The sequence below is a fragment of the Myxine glutinosa genome, chromosome 1 (assembly GCF_964187855.1).
Source record: "Myxine glutinosa chromosome 1, kmMyxGlut1.1, whole genome shotgun sequence".
NCBI classification, from domain to species: domain Eukaryota; kingdom Metazoa; phylum Chordata; class Myxini; order Myxiniformes; family Myxinidae; genus Myxine; species Myxine glutinosa.
Window position 1 is genome coordinate 140,041,877 of NC_136261.1, and position 17,248 is coordinate 140,059,124.

The window sequence follows — 17,248 nt, forward strand, 5'->3', positions numbered from 1 at the left end:
ACTCATCCCTCTCTGTACCCACCATACCCAGTCATACCCAGCTGTTCCTGGACTCTGTGTCCTTTCCTCCTGACAAGGTGGAAAAGTTTCTGTCAACCCACGACTCTGATTCTGCAACTGGACCTGACGGCATCAGAACACAGGTCCTAAAATCCTGCTCCGCCACTCTTTCACTCCCTCTCTCTGTTCTCTTCACCCTCTCTTTTGCTCAAGGTCATCTGCCATCACCTTAGAAATCAGCCAACATCACCGCTTTACCAAAAAAAGGTGCAAAAACAGATCCTAGCAACTACAGACCAATTAGCCTTCTCCCAATTATCAGCAAAGTCATGGAATCCATCATTGCCTCAGATATGAAATCTTTACTCTTCTCCAATGGCTTGATCTCTGATCATCAATTTGGTTTCAGACCTGGTCACTCTACTCTGGACATGCTGCTTCTGCTTTCTCAACAATGGATGGAGGTCCTCAATGCCAAACAGGAAATTAGAGCCGTCTCCCTTGACATATCACGTGCCTTCGATACGGTCTGGCACTACGCTCTGCTCACCAAACTCTCCTCCTATGGTATCCATGGAAACCTCCACTCATGGCTTGCGGACTTCCTCGCTGGTCGAAGGCAACGTGTGGCCCTGAATGGATTTCTCTCATCTCTCCTTCCTGTTCAGGCTGGAGTTCCCCAAGGCAGTGTGCTGGGCCCTGTGCTTTTTCTGGTCTTTATCAATGATCTCTCCGACTCTCTGGAAAATCCTCTCTATCTCTTTGCTGATGACTCCACTATCTGCCGCTCTATTCCTCATCCCTCAGATCGGCAGTCTGCAGCCTACTCACTCTCTGCAGACCTGGAAAAAATCACGGACTGGTCAAACAAGTGGAACATGTCTTTCAATCCTGACAAATTGCACACTCTTACAGTGGCTCTCCGAAAGGACCGACTGGAAAACCCTCCCATCTACTTTCTCAACAATCCTCTCCAAGAAGTTCTGTCACTCAAGCTTTTGGGTCTCACCATCTGCCATGATCTTTCTTGGGAAAACCACATTTCCAAGTTGGCCTCCAAAGCCAGTCGCCGACTGGGCATCCTCCGTCGTGTGAAGTCCTTCCTTGGCACACCTGAGCTCCTCACCACATACAAGGCTTTCATCCGCAGCTCAAAGGAATACTGCTCGCCCCTCTGGGCTGGTGCTCCTGCCTCACACCTAGATCGGCTTCACGCTGTTGAAACCAAAGCTTTCAGAATCATTGGAATCTCCTGCGATGAAGTTAACTCCGAGGGCCTTTCACTCACTCACCGCAAACAGGTTGGTGGTCTTTCTGTCTTCTACCGACTCCTCTCCGGCCTTGCTCCCCCAGCTCTCTCTGTGCTCTGTCCCCCAAATATTCCTCCAGGTCGCACAAGATCTGCCAGCAACCCTCTTATGGTTAAACTGCCAAAATCTAGGCTCTCTGCTCACCTTCACTCTTTCATTCCCCTTTTCTCCCGCCTCTGGAACAAACTCCCTCACTTTCTTCAATCCCACTCCTCCCTCCAGGTCTTTAAAACAGCTGTTCACCACCATCTCTTATCTTCCCCCATCCAAAACCTTGATCTTTTCTACCCCCACTAATTTCACCCCAGATCCACTTTTTGGAAATTCCAACTTCTTTCCTGGAAGTCCCTGCAGTGTTCATACGTTTTATACCTCTCCCACCTCCCCCAAAGCCCTCGCCCTCCCACATTTCTCCCGTTGTCCCTGCTCTCAAATGTTGTGTTTGTGTCCTTCCCCCTCTCTCCCCATCTTGTCTGCCGCTCCCCTTATTTTTTGTGTTTTGTGTGTCGGTTTGACTTTTTGTGTGATTAATGTTAGCTCTTTCACGAGCCTCGATCTTGTATACAAAAAAGAAAAAAAAAGAAGAAAAAAAAGGTGGGAGCGAAGGGGAAGCCGTAGCCAAAGGTATTCCTGGGGGTGAGGTGGAGAGAGGGCAGTGCAGGGCGAGTGAGGAAGAGTTTTTTTATAAAGATAGCACCCCACCTGCAGGACGAGGCTCAGGTCTATCATACCGGAGGAGGGAGTAACCTGGGAGAGATACCAAGGAATCAGAGACATCGTGAAGGAGGAAAGTTTCTGTGAAGCAGATCACGTCTGGTTTGTCAGAAGCAACCTGTATGGAGAGATCAGTTAAGTTTGAGCAAAGGCCCTGGATGTTTGAGGTCCATACCGTTAATGAAGAGGAAGGGGGAGCATCGGATACAGAACAGGGGGGGGGGGGGGTAGGGTAAGATGTGGAAGAGGAGGAAGAGGTAGGGAGAGCTGTTGAAGTTGTGTCAGAGATTTCAGAATAGCTTCGAGAAAGGGAAGAATGGGGCGGACAAAAGGTTTGATGGTGATTGGGTGAGGCACAGTGAGGTGTTATTTGAGGAGGGGGAAGAGCGAGGCAGAAGGTTGGGGGAGATGAAGGTGAAAGTTGGAAGGGGGAAGAAGCGGGGAGGACGCTTTGAGGAGGAGGGGTGAGAGGGGGGTCTCGGAGGGGAGGAGTGAGGGAGAGTCTCGGAGGGGAGGGGTGTGGGGGGAGTTTAGGAGGGAAGGGGCAAGGGGGGAGATTTGAAAGGGGTGGGTGATGGGGAAGATTTGGAGGGGAGGGGCAAGGGGGAAGATTTGAAAGAGATGGGTGATGGGGAAGATTTGGAGGGGAGGGGCAAGGGGGTAGATTTGGAGGGGAGGGGTGATGGGGAGTTTTGGAGGGGAGGGGTGATGGGGAAGTTTTGGAGGGAAGGGGTGATGGGGAAGATTTGGAGGGGAGGGGCAAGGGGGAAGATTTGAAAGGGATGGGTGATGGTGAAGATTTGGAGGGGAGGGGCAAGGGGGAATATTTGAAAGAGATGGGTGATGGGGAAGATTTGGAGGGGAGGGGCAAGGGGGTAGATTTGAAAGGGATGGGTGATGGGGAAGATTTGGAGGGGAAGGGCAAGGGGGAATATTTGAAAGAGATGGGTGATGGGGAAGATTTGGAGGGGAGGGGTGATGGGGAAGTTTTGGAGGGAAGGGGTGATGGGGAAGATTTGGAGGGGAGGGGTGAGATTGGATTTTGAAAAGTGTACGATTCATGGGAAACGAGCATTTATTGCAAAATGAGTTTCTTGAGACCTTCGAGTCAAAAATACGTTTGAGGACGCTGAAGGAGGGGTGGAGTGCAGGAGAGTTTTGGGAATGTAGAAAAAAGGAACTGTAAGAGATGCAATTTTTTTGGGGAATGAATAGATTTCATGAGCAAATCGAAAGCATCCTTATATAGAAGAAGAAGAAAAAGGTGTTATAATATGCGACAGAATACAGTTCTTCAGGGGAAAGTTTAAACATTTTTAACAACGTGATCACGAACAACGTGGTCGAAGAACGAACGAACAAATAAGAACAACGAATAAACGAATAAGAGCAGAGAAGGAAATATATATATATATATTTTTTGAGTTGAGATTTTAAACAAGGAAGTATGGGGTGAAAGACTGGGACAAAAAACAGAGAACGAAAGTAATTGCAGCGCAATCGACGAACCACTGAGAGAAAAACAATGCCTCAAGGTCGGACACGGAAGCCTACTAGGCCTCAGAATATGCGACACGAATTAACCGACGATTTTGTATACAGGTATGAAAAATTAACACCGATAATCTTACTAAAGACAGACTATAAGTACACAAACCGAAAGATATTTACAGTTTCAACAAAAACACAATTGTGAAAAAATTACTTGACTTCGAAAGCGAGAGCGCATGGACAGCTTCGAAAGAACGTGACCTCCAATCTTGCGCATGCGCAGTTTGGTACGATTTCACAAAAATTTGAGAAAGTAGTTCAGTGACAAGACAAGACATGACAACACAACACAGGACAGACACTGCACAGATATATATATATATATATATATATATATATATATATATATATATATATATATATATCTATATATATATATATATATATATATATCTATATATATATATCTATATATATATGTTGTGTTTGTTTTGTATATTATATATATATACTGTATTGTATATTGTATATTGTATATTATTATTGTATATTATATATTGTATATATATTATATAATTATATATGTATATATATAATTATATATTATATATATTGTATATTATATATTGTATATTGTATATTGTATACTGTATATTGTATGTATATTGTATATTGTATATATATACACATATATGTATATATATATATATATATATATATATATATATATATATATATATATATATATATATACAGTGGTACCTCGGCTTACGAGTTTAATCCGTTCCGTGACGGAGCTCGTAAGCCAAATCGCTCGTAAGTCAAAGCAAATTTTCCCATTCAAATGCATTGAAATGCTATTAATCCGTTCCAGCCTCAAAAAAAAAACACCAATTTTTTTTGTTAGGTGCTTTTAAATAACAAAAATGTACTTTATAAATAACAAATAATGTATAAACAAGCACGACCTCGTATATACTGTACATAATACAAGAGAATGTAAAGAAATAAACTGGACCTCTATCCATGAAGATATGGAGAAGTTGTTGTTTGTGTGGTTGAAGGAGAAGCAGCTCGCAGGAGATACCGTGACCGAGAGCATCATGTGTTTGAAAAGATTGAAACTCGGATATCGAGCACGGACCACGAGGTGTTTTTTCTTTTTTCTTAATCTCGGTTTCAGTGAACTTTTGCTCTGTGCTCACATGTACTGTACCTGTACCTGTAATGGTACGTCAGAGGATGGCACCTGTTGTCATCATATTAAGTGCAAGATGTTCTGCATCGTAAGTTGGTACACCGTGGTCTTTCGGCGGTGTTTAAGCCGGCCGTCTTGGCTTCTGTCACCATTGGCATTGAGTCTTTCGATGTAGGTAGGTCGTTGTGTGCCGGTGCCTTGGCCGAATTCCTTCATTGCTGCATTGTTAGCTCACCTGGTTTTTTATACCACATCTTTGGTTATCGGACCAGCGAATGACGTCATCTCCAAAGTATGGCTTATTCTCACTTGTCTTGGACGATCTTCTACTTCTAGCCTTCCACCGTGCATTTGGTGTCCACTGTACTTACTGTACAGTGCCTGGTAAAATTGATGTAATGGGTTTTTGACCGTCAACGCCATGAACCGCTAACACTCAAAAGCCCATTTATCGCGCCTTATAAAGCAAAACGCAAACCGAAAGCCATGCCTCTCAAGCGAGGCGTGCTTCCGTGGTCACGTGATCCACAGGTGTAGCTCATTATACCCGCACGCGCGACACGCTTTGGCGGTCACGTGACCAGCCACTCTGGAGGCGGGGATCCCCGCCGATGACGTCACCGGCTGGAGCAAGGAGATTCCTCGCTAATGTATTTCGACGATTGCGTGTTTTATATCCAAGCAGAGATGCTTTCACGGCAAGATAACCACGTGACCGGAACCGGAAGCCACAACCGGAAAATTCAAAAAAATAAATTTTTTGAGCTCGTACATCGGATCTCGGCTCGTATCCCAAAGCAACAAACCGCCCGAGCGACGGCTCGTATCCCGAAAAACTCGTACGTTGGGGCACTCGTAAGCCGAGGTACCACTGTATATATATATACATATATGTGTATCTATATAAATAAAACACAGTGTGTGTGTGTGTGTGTGTGTGTGTGTGTTTGTGTGTATGTTACCGATAGACTCCTAAACGGAGAGGCTCACGTGCTTGATATTTGGCATAGACATGGCCGTTGAGCCTGGGAAGGACATGGCCTACCTAAAAATATTTGATGAGATCCATATTTTTTATTCATATTTACCTCAGCGCATTTCAGCGAGGAACATTATACACGGAATCTCAGCCTGTGGCAGAGCAGCTCGCTGATTCGCTCAGAGCGATCACGTGATGTTCCATCCTCGCCGCCAGACCATTGAACTGAAAATATATAGAATGACCATTGCCATTCACACCACATAGGTGGAGATGCAGCTACCGGGCACCATCTTGGTTGGCACTCCATGCTGGGCGATGGTGATTTCCGTCACGCGTTTGCACGTAATTCAGAGCGAAAAGCGATTGCGTTTTTTCACCTTTTGTGTGATCGTGTTTTTTGTCGATTTTTGTCGATTTTGTGCGATATGAATTAAACGTCTTTGAAACAGCTGTGAAACGTCTTTCCACAACCCTTCCTTAACCGATTGGAGCAGTTTATTGCCGCACAAAATGGCATTTTTACAGTTGTCTGGCTTTTAAAATCTGGGACACGTTCAAAACAAACGAGATCCGTGAAGCGAGTTGGTCGAGTCGTACTAACCAAGATGGCGACACGGCGGCTAAACTTTTCACGGAGTATGAGCATTCTATATATTTTCAATTCAGTGCGCCAGACTCGCTCACGTACTTGATTTGTGGCATAGACATGGCTATTGGGCCTTCACGGTGTAATTTGTGCGAGGCTTTTGTCCGAGTGAGCTTGAGTCGAGAGGGCGAATGTACGGGTTGAGAATGTACGGGTCTCCCTTCCCCCGCTCGGCAACGCCGGTACTGGAGGGCGTCACAGGATCGGTGAGAGTCTCCAAAATCCGCTCCGTGCTGTTGTTGCGAAGATGCAGGACAATGTCGCGATTGTTGTGCTGCTCGCATACCATGAGAACTGCAACGTCATTGTTGACTGGCGCTCCCCTTCCTCCCCTCCCCTTCCCCCTCCCCCCTCTCCCTCCCCTTCCTTCCCCTCCCCCCTTCCCCCTCCCCCCCCACCTCCCCCCTACTCCTCCCCTTCCTCCTCCCCCCCTCCCCTTCCCCCTACCCCCCTCCCCTTCCCCCTCCCCCCGTTTCCCTCCCCTCCCCCACCCGGCAATGCCGGGTACTTCTGCTAGTATATATATATTTTTATATACACACATACATATATATATAAATAATTTTTTTGCATGAAGACAATAACTGCAAAAGTATGCATCACACCTTCAAACATAAGCACCATGCATATAATCATCCTCCAGAGGTTCTACTATAATCCACAAAATTATGCAAAAAGTAGGAACTTTCAATCCAACCCTGTCTACTTTTTCAAAGCTTGAAAACGAACTTTTTAAAAATCATATTAGACATGTATTGTTGACAGGATATACTCACCATATTCAAAAAGCACATGAGGTACTTCAAAACTATATAGTTGAGTCCTGATAAGGCGTTGAGGATTTCCTTTATCTTCGTCACCCGAAGGCTTGACTCTACACCTGTGCAACAAAACATCACGGGTGATTTGTGGTCTTGCACCTTCAATAACAAATGTTTGCAAAATTGCATTGCAAGAACATTTACTTGTGACCTTCAAACAGGAAGCCAAATTATATCAAGGATAGTGGTGCATGGTTAAAAACTTCAGGGACAATGAGTAAGATTTCACATTTGTGAGAACTGTTTTCCAGCAATTGCATTGAAGGTTACTTTATGATTTCTGTATAAATATTTTAATTTGATAATAAAGGCCTTTCAGGTCTATAACCAGTAGTGAAGCAAGTGACCAATTTTAGTTTTATCCTTTTTGGCAAAATTATTTAAACGTGTGACCTTATCTGATGGTCTGTGGATTTATTAATTTTTTTGTATACAAATGCAAGACTCGTGGAAGAGCTAGAACACAGAATCGATCAGGATATAATAGAACAAATGGAACAGTAGAAAGAGAAGGGGGAAATTCCAACAGCTGGGTTGAAGGACAAAGTAGAGGGAGACTCAGACAGATAAGGGATGTGGGGAGGATTGAGGGGTAAGGGAGGATGCACGGGGTGCACAAGATGGATACAGAAGCAAACTCTCATGAAATGGAAATTAGGAAGGAGGTGGGCTTTAGGTAGGGGTTTAACCAGGGGGGGGGGGTAGAAAAGATCATGTTTTTGGATGGGGGATGATCTGAGATGGTGGTGAGTGAAGGATAAGATTGAAGAGAATGTGGAAGTTGGTTCCACAGAAGGAGACAAAGAAGAACGAATGAGTGGAGGTGAGCAGTGATTTTGGAGATCACTGCCCACCTCCACTCATTCGTTTGAGTGACATCATTTTCCACTTGATGTCACTCAAACACATGGAAAATTACCATGTGTTTTTTTACCAATAGCTCACTATTTTGCAAGGGGCGTGTTGCACTGGTTCAATGAAACACCATGCCAGAAAGTTGCTGTGCCTATGATTTCAAAACTTGAGAAAGAGCCAACGTTGCAACTCCTTTTTTGTATAAAATTTAGGCTCATGAGGTGATTGAGGCGGTAGAGGTTGATAGAGGTGAAGAGCCAGGTGATAGAAGGCAAAGGAGCACCAAACTGTCAGGTGTAATGGGGCAGCACACATACACAACGAGCAAGGGAAAAGCGGTACAGAAAAAGAGGAGACGGAAATAAACATGGAAACTTAAAAGTAAGCGGGGTGGGTTGGAAGGGGCATCTGATTGCATGGATTGCATGTATGGATGGAAGACGACAGAGTGCTGTACTGCAAACTTTAAGCCTGAGAGGGAAGAGGGAAAAACTGAATTAAACCTTTTAGATTAAAACAATAACTGCATATACGTCATGGGACGTGCTGTACACATGAAACAAATACCACCAAGGAAAAACAGGGAACAAGTACAGATACATTCAAAGTACACCACCCCCATGCCAAATAAATAAATAACATCCTCAAGCGCTGCATTGCCGTGGCGCCTTTGGCACCCGGTGATACCGCCATGCAGCACATGGAGATGGTATTGGGAGGGAGAGGTGTACAATAATTGATTGATTAATTAATTGCGTAATTAAAATCAATAAACAGTAATAGTAAAATAATTTCTTAATCAATTGGCTAATAGAATACCTCAACCACCAGTATTTCATCCAAAGCTGTAACTTTTCGAAAACTAATTAGTCATTAAAAATTTTTTAAATTGATTAATCAATAAATCAAAAATATCCTTTATAGCTACATCACTTGGTCACTGTCGTGTCCAAATATCAGCTTCCTAGCTCAAAAGGTGCCTGAGATATTGCCCAGATGAGAAAGAAAATAAATAAGTGATTAATAACGAAAATAAATAAATAATTATCATAAAATAATTAATTTATTAATCAATTGGCTAATAGAATACCTAAACCACCACCGTTTCATCTGAACCTATAACTTAAAAAAAAGGTATTAATCGAATAATTAAATAATGAATCCATTAATTGATTAATCAATAAATCAAAAATACCCTTTATAGCCAAATCACTTGGTCACTGTGGCGTCCGAATATCAGCTTACTAACTCAAAAAGTGCCTGAGATATTGCCCAGATGAGAAAGAAAATAAATAGGTACTTAATTATTCGATAATAATGAAGTAATTAATTGATGAATCCAAAAAACAAAAAAATACCGTTTTTGTCTAAGCACGTGCTCACTATTGTGCCGAAATTTCACCTTCCTAGCTCAAAGGATGGATGAGTGATCACCCGGAGAAACAAACAAGCAAGAAAACAAACAAGAAAAGAAGAAACTGGAGTGAAAACCAAGTACTCCCTTTCAGCGTGTGTCATTGTCGGGCCCCCTTCGGTGCCCGGCAATGATGTCATGCAGCGCCTGGAGATGGAATAGGAAAGGAGTGGTGTACAACAAACAAAGAAGAAAACAACCGGAATGAAAACAGAGTCCTCCCTTTCAGCACGCGTCATTATCGGGCCCCCTATGGTGCCCGGCAATGAAATAATGCAACGCCTGGAGATGGAATAGGAAAGGAACGGTGTACAAAAAGCCTCTTTACCCTTGGTATTACATTCTAACCCACTACACAAGTGGAAGAAGCTATTCTAATCTTACTCTATGTAAATAACTACACTAAGGGACCTGTATGGTGGTTGCAATTACCTCTGAGCGGTTCCAATATATTGTTATGTCAGGGGGGTAGAGAGATATATAGAGTCAGATAGATCTGAATAGGTGTCATGCTTCGTCTGTCGCGATAGGGAATCTACCTTGTAATAAGTTATATGTTTAGCCCGGGATGTCGGTATAAGCTGTATTGGTGTCCCCACCACGAGGGAGCGGAGCGTGCTACGTAGTACAGGGATTATGGATAAGATTCCTTTGTTCGTCGTCCCCTCTGCCACCAAACAGTGTCCCTTATGGCAACGCACTCATTTAAACACTTAGATAGGTCCTTAGTGCACTCATTAAATAATTCCCCTCCCTTACCAAAACGACTTTGGGAAACAGGCAGGAAGCCAGATCGGGGCACCGCCGCATGGGCTGCAGCCAGCCACACCACCAGCTGGGCTAGCAACGAGCCTCGAGCAAGGCTGGGAGCCACGCCCAGGAGGACTGTTGATTGGCCAGGGGGAGGGGCGAGCAACACCAAAGGGCGGGAAGCACTTGGCCAATGGGAGGGCACCAGCGCAGTCAGAACATTCGAGAGGTCGAGAGACGAGACTCTGGTTGGGGGAGAGAAGGGATTGACGTCACACGCAAGGTGACAAAAAGGGCTGGCTGGACAACATTTTCTCTCTACGTGCTGGACCCCTTCATGTTGGAGATCCCCCTCGTGCTTGAAGCGAGCTCTCTGCTCTGCCCTGGACTCTTGCCTGGGTTGATTCGCGCTCTTCCCTGCATTCCTGACTGGTGGTCGTTGGTTCATCATCTTCGTGGTGCTTGGAGTGGTGCTCGGTCCTTCACGGTGCTTTTGGTGCTGGGAGCAAGGCTCGGTGCTGTGAGCGGGCGGGACCTCATGTGCGGTCGACGAGGAGCTTGGAGTGGGGCGGGTCGCTCGGGGCCTGGCAGAGCGCGCGAGCGAAGCGGACCGAGGGGGCCGTGTTGGACGACGGACACCCACGGCGGACAGATAAGCTCGCACCACATTTCACAATACACGATGAGACATTTCTTTTATTAATTCTTCCTTTGTCTATATGCGAAGTCTGGTGTGCGGGATCCCAATTTAGGACATTTTGTTACCGGCACGTATTTTCCTGTCCTGCTATTTCTTGTAAAATAAACCCTTGTATTATTTTCTTTGCCATCCCAAATTCCTGTGTCCGTTTTGAGTTAATCCCCCTGCAGGATCGAGAGCTGCCGTCGGATCGTTACAGGTACGCGTTGCCTCCTCTTCTTCTTCATTCTTCCACCCATGCTTTTATAGCCGAATCCGTATTTGATCATCGCCTCCATTAAAGCCGTTTGAGCCATCCGCGAGCCCTGGTATTAACTGAAGGGATCGCGCGACAATATATATATATATATTTGGGGTCAAAAAGTCAAGTATATCTATATATATAAAACACAGTTTGTGTGTGTGTGTGTGTGTGTGTGTGTGTGTGTGTGTGTGTGTGTGTGTGTGTGTGTGTGTGTAATGTTACCGATAGACTCCTAAACGGAGAGGCTTATGTGCTTGATATTTGACATAGACATGGCCATTGAGCGTGGGACGAACATGGCTGAACTCAGAATATTTGACGATCCATATTTCTTATTCATATTTACCTCAGCGCACTTCAGCGCACGGAATCAACGGAATCAGAGCAGGTGGGCGCTGATTCGCTCAGAGCGATCACGTGATGACGCTATGAACGCTATGACGCTATGACGCTATGAACGATATGACGCTATGAACGATATGACGCTATGACGCGATGATGCTATGAAGCTATGACCGCTATGACGCTATGACGCTATGGAAAAAAAAATCGCTATGAAACGCTATGACGCTATGAACGATATGACGCTATGAACGCTATGACGCTATGAAAAAAAAATCGCTATGACGCTATGAAACGTTATGACGCTATGAACGCTATGACGCTATGACGCTATGAAAAAAAAAAATCGCTCGCTTTGCCAAGGGGCTCGCTCCGCCCCCCCCCCATTCCCCTCCCCTCCTCCTCCCCTCCCCCGCCCGGCAATGCCGGGTACTTCTGCTAGTATTGTTATATTTGTGGGGGTAAACAATGAAATACCTTAGGAAAGTTATAATCATGTAGGTTTAGAATGCTCTGTATGCCGCGAAGAATCTCCATGTAGTAAGTAGGCCGTCTTTCCGGGTAAGAGCGTTTGCATGTCGCCATAGGGAGCATGGCTTTGTGCTAATGAATTCTAGAGCTTAAAGATTAAAGATTCCCCAGTGTGTAATTTGCCCCCTGTGATCTTTCCTCCGTCGTTATTACAACTAAAAGCCCGCCAAACAACAACAGCGATGTAATGGACTCATTCGCTCACAACGCCACCAGGGCTAACCAACAACTAGCATCATTCCCGAACGACGACTCGACTCAGCCCCCTCCCCCCCCAACGACTTGTAATGGGGAGACCGAGCCCGAGCTTCGTGATTGGTCAGAGCGATGGATGATTGAGTAGCGCTCGGCGTTTGGATGGCATGACGTCAGAGAGTGAGAAAGTTCAGGGTCGTAAAAAGGAGAATTGAACAAAAGAAGCAGACACTCTGTGGTTTTTGCTTGAGGAAGAAGGTTGGCCATCTTTGGTTTGCGCCTGTGACTGGAGGGCTGGCCTTTTCGGGACACTGGTGAAAAGAGGCAGGCTCTCATGCTGACTTTCAGGGAAGGTGGTCGCTTTTTGTCCCTGGCCTGGCTCTTCCTGGCTCGTGGAAGGAAGGAGAAGAAGGAGTCTGTGGCTCTGACTCGGTCTCTTTGCACAAAGAAGAAGGGCGCCATTTTCCTTTGTTCGTGCAGGTGCGATTTTGCTCTTGGGCTTGAGCAGGGTGCTAACGATTGTTGTTCAGCTGGGTCGTGGTTTGTGCGCTTTGGAGAAGAAAGGAAGAATAACAAGCACATCATCCTCTTTCTTCTGGTCCTGGCTTCATGGCAGACGGTCGTTTTTTGTGCTTCGGGTCGCTCGGCTGCGGCTGTTCTGGTTCGGTGCGCTGGTGCTGAGAAAGAGCAGTGTTAGCCTTTCTGGCCTATTTGTCCATGAGGAGAAGGTGGGGGTGACAGTTAGTGGGGCTCTTTGCGCTTCGGACTGAGTGGGGAGCGAAGGAGCGCCCGCCTGAATTACTTCACGTATGTGGTGCTGCAGAGAGCGACTCCACGCCATTGTTGGAGCGGTTCCAGGCCACCTTCAACCGCCATTTCATTCCACCACCTCGTTGAGAGAGACAAGTGCCGGTACTATACAAAAGGCCATTATTTATTCTCTTTTATTTTCCCCCGTCTGCATATGAGTCGGAGTGGAGACGTCTCATATTAGGATATTAGTTTTGTCCTCACCTTTCATTGTTATTTGCATTTACTTTTATTAAACCCATTATTTATTCCATTTCTTTGTCGTGCCTGTATATTCGTTTCTGTGTCTGTGGGGATCAGATAACCCTTGCGTGCTGGTTGTCTGATCAGATAAGGCTTCGGGCCTTTCCCACGCGCACGAAAAGATAATTCCGGCGTGTTTGGCTTATACGCCTCGGAGTTCATTAGTGAGACGAGGAGTGGTGGATAACATGCACAGGTTTGAGTTGGGAGGGGAGGTGGTTCCATCATTGGTGGAGGCCCCTGTGAAGAGTTTGGGAAGATGGTATACAGTGGAGTTGAATGATGTGGGAAGAGTGGAGGAGGTCAGAAACAAGCTTTTGAGAGGTTTGAAGAGGATTGATGGATGTGGTTTGCCAGGTAAGTTGAAGGTATGGTGTTTGAAGTTTGGATTGATGCCACGTGTATTGTGGCCATTGATGATGTATGATATTGCGATTGGGCATGTAGAGCGGATGGAGGTTGTGGTGAGCGGGTTTGTGAGAAGGTGGTTGGGAGTGCCACGCTGTTTGACGAACATTGCCTTTTATGGTCAGGGTGGAAAACCCCAGTTTCCATTGACATCATTAACCGAGGAGTTTAAGGTGGTGAGGGTGCAGGAGTTCATGATGTTGCGGGATTCAAGTGATGCAGTGGTAAAGAATGCTCTCCCAGAGAAGAAGGGAAGTCAGAAGTGGAATGCAAGAGCAGAGGTGGACGAGATGGAGGAGCGGTTGTAACAGGAGGAGGTCATGGGGATGGTACAGCATGGGAAGCATGGCTTGTGGCTTGGGGTGGAGGAAGCATGAGCGATGGGGAAAGGCACGTGTGAAAGAGAGGAGGAAGATGGTTGAGAGTGAGGTGAGAAGAAAGTAAGAGGAGGGGAGATATGTGAAAGCAGTCGGACAGGTACAGCAAGGTGCTTGGACTACGTGGGAAGGTGTGTGGGTAAGGATATTGAAGTGGGAAGAGATTTGGAGGATGGAGCCAATATTGTTGAATTTCCTGTTGCGGGCAATGTATGATGTGCTTCCGTCACTAGTAAACTTGAGATTGTGGGGGTTGTTGCAGGAGGAGAGATGTTATTTGTATGGAGGTGTGGGAACGGTACAGCATGCACTGAGTGCATGTTCAGTAGCATTGGCAGCAGGACAATACAGGTGGCGACATGATCAGGTGCTGGCGGTGGTGGTGCAGATGGTGCAACAAGAGGTGCTGAGGTCGAGAGAGAGAGAAGAGTGGAGAAGGAGACTGATGGGGGAGAGGTGTGGTTTGTCAAAGAGGGCCAAGTGGTGAGAGGTCGAAAGAGGAAGAGGTGGAAAGCAAGAGGGCTGTCAGATGCTTGTGATTGGCAGGTGGTGGCAGACCTAAAGCCACAATTGGTATTCCCAGAGGAGATCTGTGTGACAAGGTTGTGGCCTGACATTGTCATTTGGTCAGGTGCAACAAGACAGGTCATCTTAGCGGAATTGTCTGTACCTTGGGAAGAGAACATGGAGGAGGTGCACGAGAGGAAGAGAGGAAAGTACAGTGAGCTGGAGGCAGAGTGTCGGAAGAAGGGTTGGCGAGTTTCGTGTCAGCCATTTGAGGTGGGGTGTGGAGGGTATGTTGGCAATTCCTTTCTGCATTTCTTGCTCGGCTTGGAGTGTGTGGGACAGAAAGAAGGAGGATGTGTGACAAGGTGGCCCAGGTTGCCTTAAAAGGCTCACTTTGGATATGGAGGAAGTTTATGGAGGCACGTCGAACGGTGTAGGTTGAAGTTACGGAATAGATATGGAGGTGTGTGTGTGTGTGTGTGTGTGTGTGTGTGTGTGTGTGTGTGTGTGTGTGTGTGTGTGTGTGTGTGAATGATCTGGTGTGTTTTGTTGGTGAGTGGTGAAGGGTATAAAGGTGGGTGTTTGAGTGTTCCACCCTGTTTGTTTTGTGCTGTGGATTCTGGATGTGGAGATGTTGCTGTTGTAGTCTGCGTTCGCACTGGCTGGGTGTGGGGGTATGTACGCATCCAGATGAAGTTGCTGCATGTGGATGTGTATGTGCCCCTGCTGGCCCACCTGAGCTGACCGTATCGAGATTGAAGGGCATAAACGGGGAGATGTTGAGGACCTCGACCGAGGACCCAGTCAGTGCGGCACACTTGTGACCAGGTGTGTTTTGAACTTATATATACGAGCAACAGTACCCACCCTATGGGCGGGGCTTCAATTGGGAAGCCCAAATGAAAAGGTAAAATATCAGAAATGGAAGGCTTTTTTATTTTAAACGATTCATATAAACATCCGTTGAATCATATCACACGCAAATCATCAAAATCTAAACAGCACATGGCGCCCATTTTGAAAAAAGATTGAATTCTGCTGTAGCCTGTGGGACCAATCATTAGTCGCCGTCAGCGATAATTATATTGGCTCCGCCCCTTTTGGCTTTATAAGCTACCTGTGCAGGCATATCTTTTGACCACTATTGCTCGGGTCCTCTGCGATAGCTTCCTGGTTGTCGCAGCTGTGCTTGTTTCCGGATGCGAGGCGCCGTCACGAGTGAACGAGTTTTGTTTCTCTGCCGGTGTTTTCGTTTCCTGTATTTTACTGTGTTTGCATTTCTTATTATTTACTTATTGCTTTGATTATTGCTTTGATTATTGCTTGTTTGTCCTGCATTTTCGTTCGTCTTTTTCCCTCCCTGCTTTCCCCCATCTTCCTCCTGTTTGGGGGGCGTTGCCCACCAGACAGGGGGGAGTCTTGTGCCCCCCTTCGTCTCCCGTCCCTCCCTCCCCCCCTCCCCCCCACCCCGAGTGTTGTCCTCCGCCCCTCCTAGAACCCCGGCATGGCGAGCAGGCGCCATAATTGTGTCCGGTTTCGGTTGATTGATGTGGCTTGCAGTGTGCCGGCCGGAGATAGATTTGGTAGAGATGTATTGTTGGGTGTGCTGGGGTTCAAGGCTGTTGACTTTTTCTGCCTGATCTCCCTCGCCCGTGGCTTCGACGTGTCCTTCCAAACAGGGCAGGGACTTGCCGAGTTCTGGCGCCGGTGGGCTACCGCTCGGTCTGCTGGGAAACTGGCAGACTGGGCGGTCGAGGCTCTCTCAGAAACACAGGAGAGAGTCGTGACCGTCCACCTGTACAACGAAGGCGTGAGTGACTATGATGTCAAGGTTTGGCTCAGTCGATACGCGGACATCCGAGGCCCAGTACGGCTCGTCCGGAACAGCCTCGGCATTTGGACCGGATCTCGGCAGTTCCGGGTAAAGCTGCGGACGAGGCAGGATGGCACGGCCACCCATATCCCTAATGGAATAATGGTTGGGATGGACCGAGGCCAAGTCTTTTACGCGGGACAGCCGAAATTGTGCCGCCGATGCGGTCAACTTGGCCACTTGATTACTGGGTGTACAGCAAGTATCTGCACCCAGTGTGGCGAGTTGGGACATTTGAGGGAGCGCTGCACCCAAGCGGTGCGGTGCAACCTCTGTGGTGCGCCGGGGCACACTTTCCGCTCCTGCCCGCAGAGTTACGCGAGCAAGATGCGTGCTGCTGCGGGCGGGAGTGGGGGTGTTGCCCAAGGGACAGGGGACGGTGTGCCCCCAGGGACAGGAAAAGGGGACGGTGTGCCTCCAGGGACAGGAAAAGGGGACGGTGTGCCTCCAGGGACTGGGGGGGGTGTTGCCCAAGGGGTGGGGGAGGGGGTTGCCCAAGGGGTGGGGGAGGGGTTTGCCCCAGGGGCTGGGGAGGGGGTTGTCCAAGGGGCTGGGGAAGGGGTTGTCCAAGGGGCTGGGGAGGGGGTTGTCCAAGGGGCTGGGGAGGGGGTTGTCCAAGGGGCTGGGGAAGGGGTTGTCCAAGGGGCTGGGGAGGGGGTTGTCCAAGGGGCTGGGGAGGGGGTTGTCCAAGGGGCTGGGGAGGGGGTTGTCCAAGGGGCTGGGGAGGGGGTTGTCCAAGGGGCTGGGGAGGGGGTTGCCCAAGGGGTGGGGGAGGGGTTTGCCCAAGGGACAGGGGAGGGTATTGCATCTGGGGTCGGGGGGGGGGGGACTAATGTG

The 17,248-nt window shown here is 47.3% G+C and overlaps 1 protein-coding gene across 3 annotated transcripts in view; it reads right to left on the reverse strand.

The window, feature by feature from the left end:
- Positions 1–17,248, reverse strand: part of ARHGAP8 (Rho GTPase activating protein 8) — a 162,603-nt gene that overhangs the window by 37,455 nt on the left and 107,900 nt on the right. For all 3 annotated transcript variants that reach the window (XM_068119018.2, XM_068119001.2, XM_068119009.2), the window contains one exon: positions 7,118–7,221. In XM_068119018.2, the coding sequence (XP_067975119.2) occupies positions 7,118–7,221 (104 nt within the window). The remainder of the gene's footprint in view (positions 1–7,117; positions 7,222–17,248) is intronic.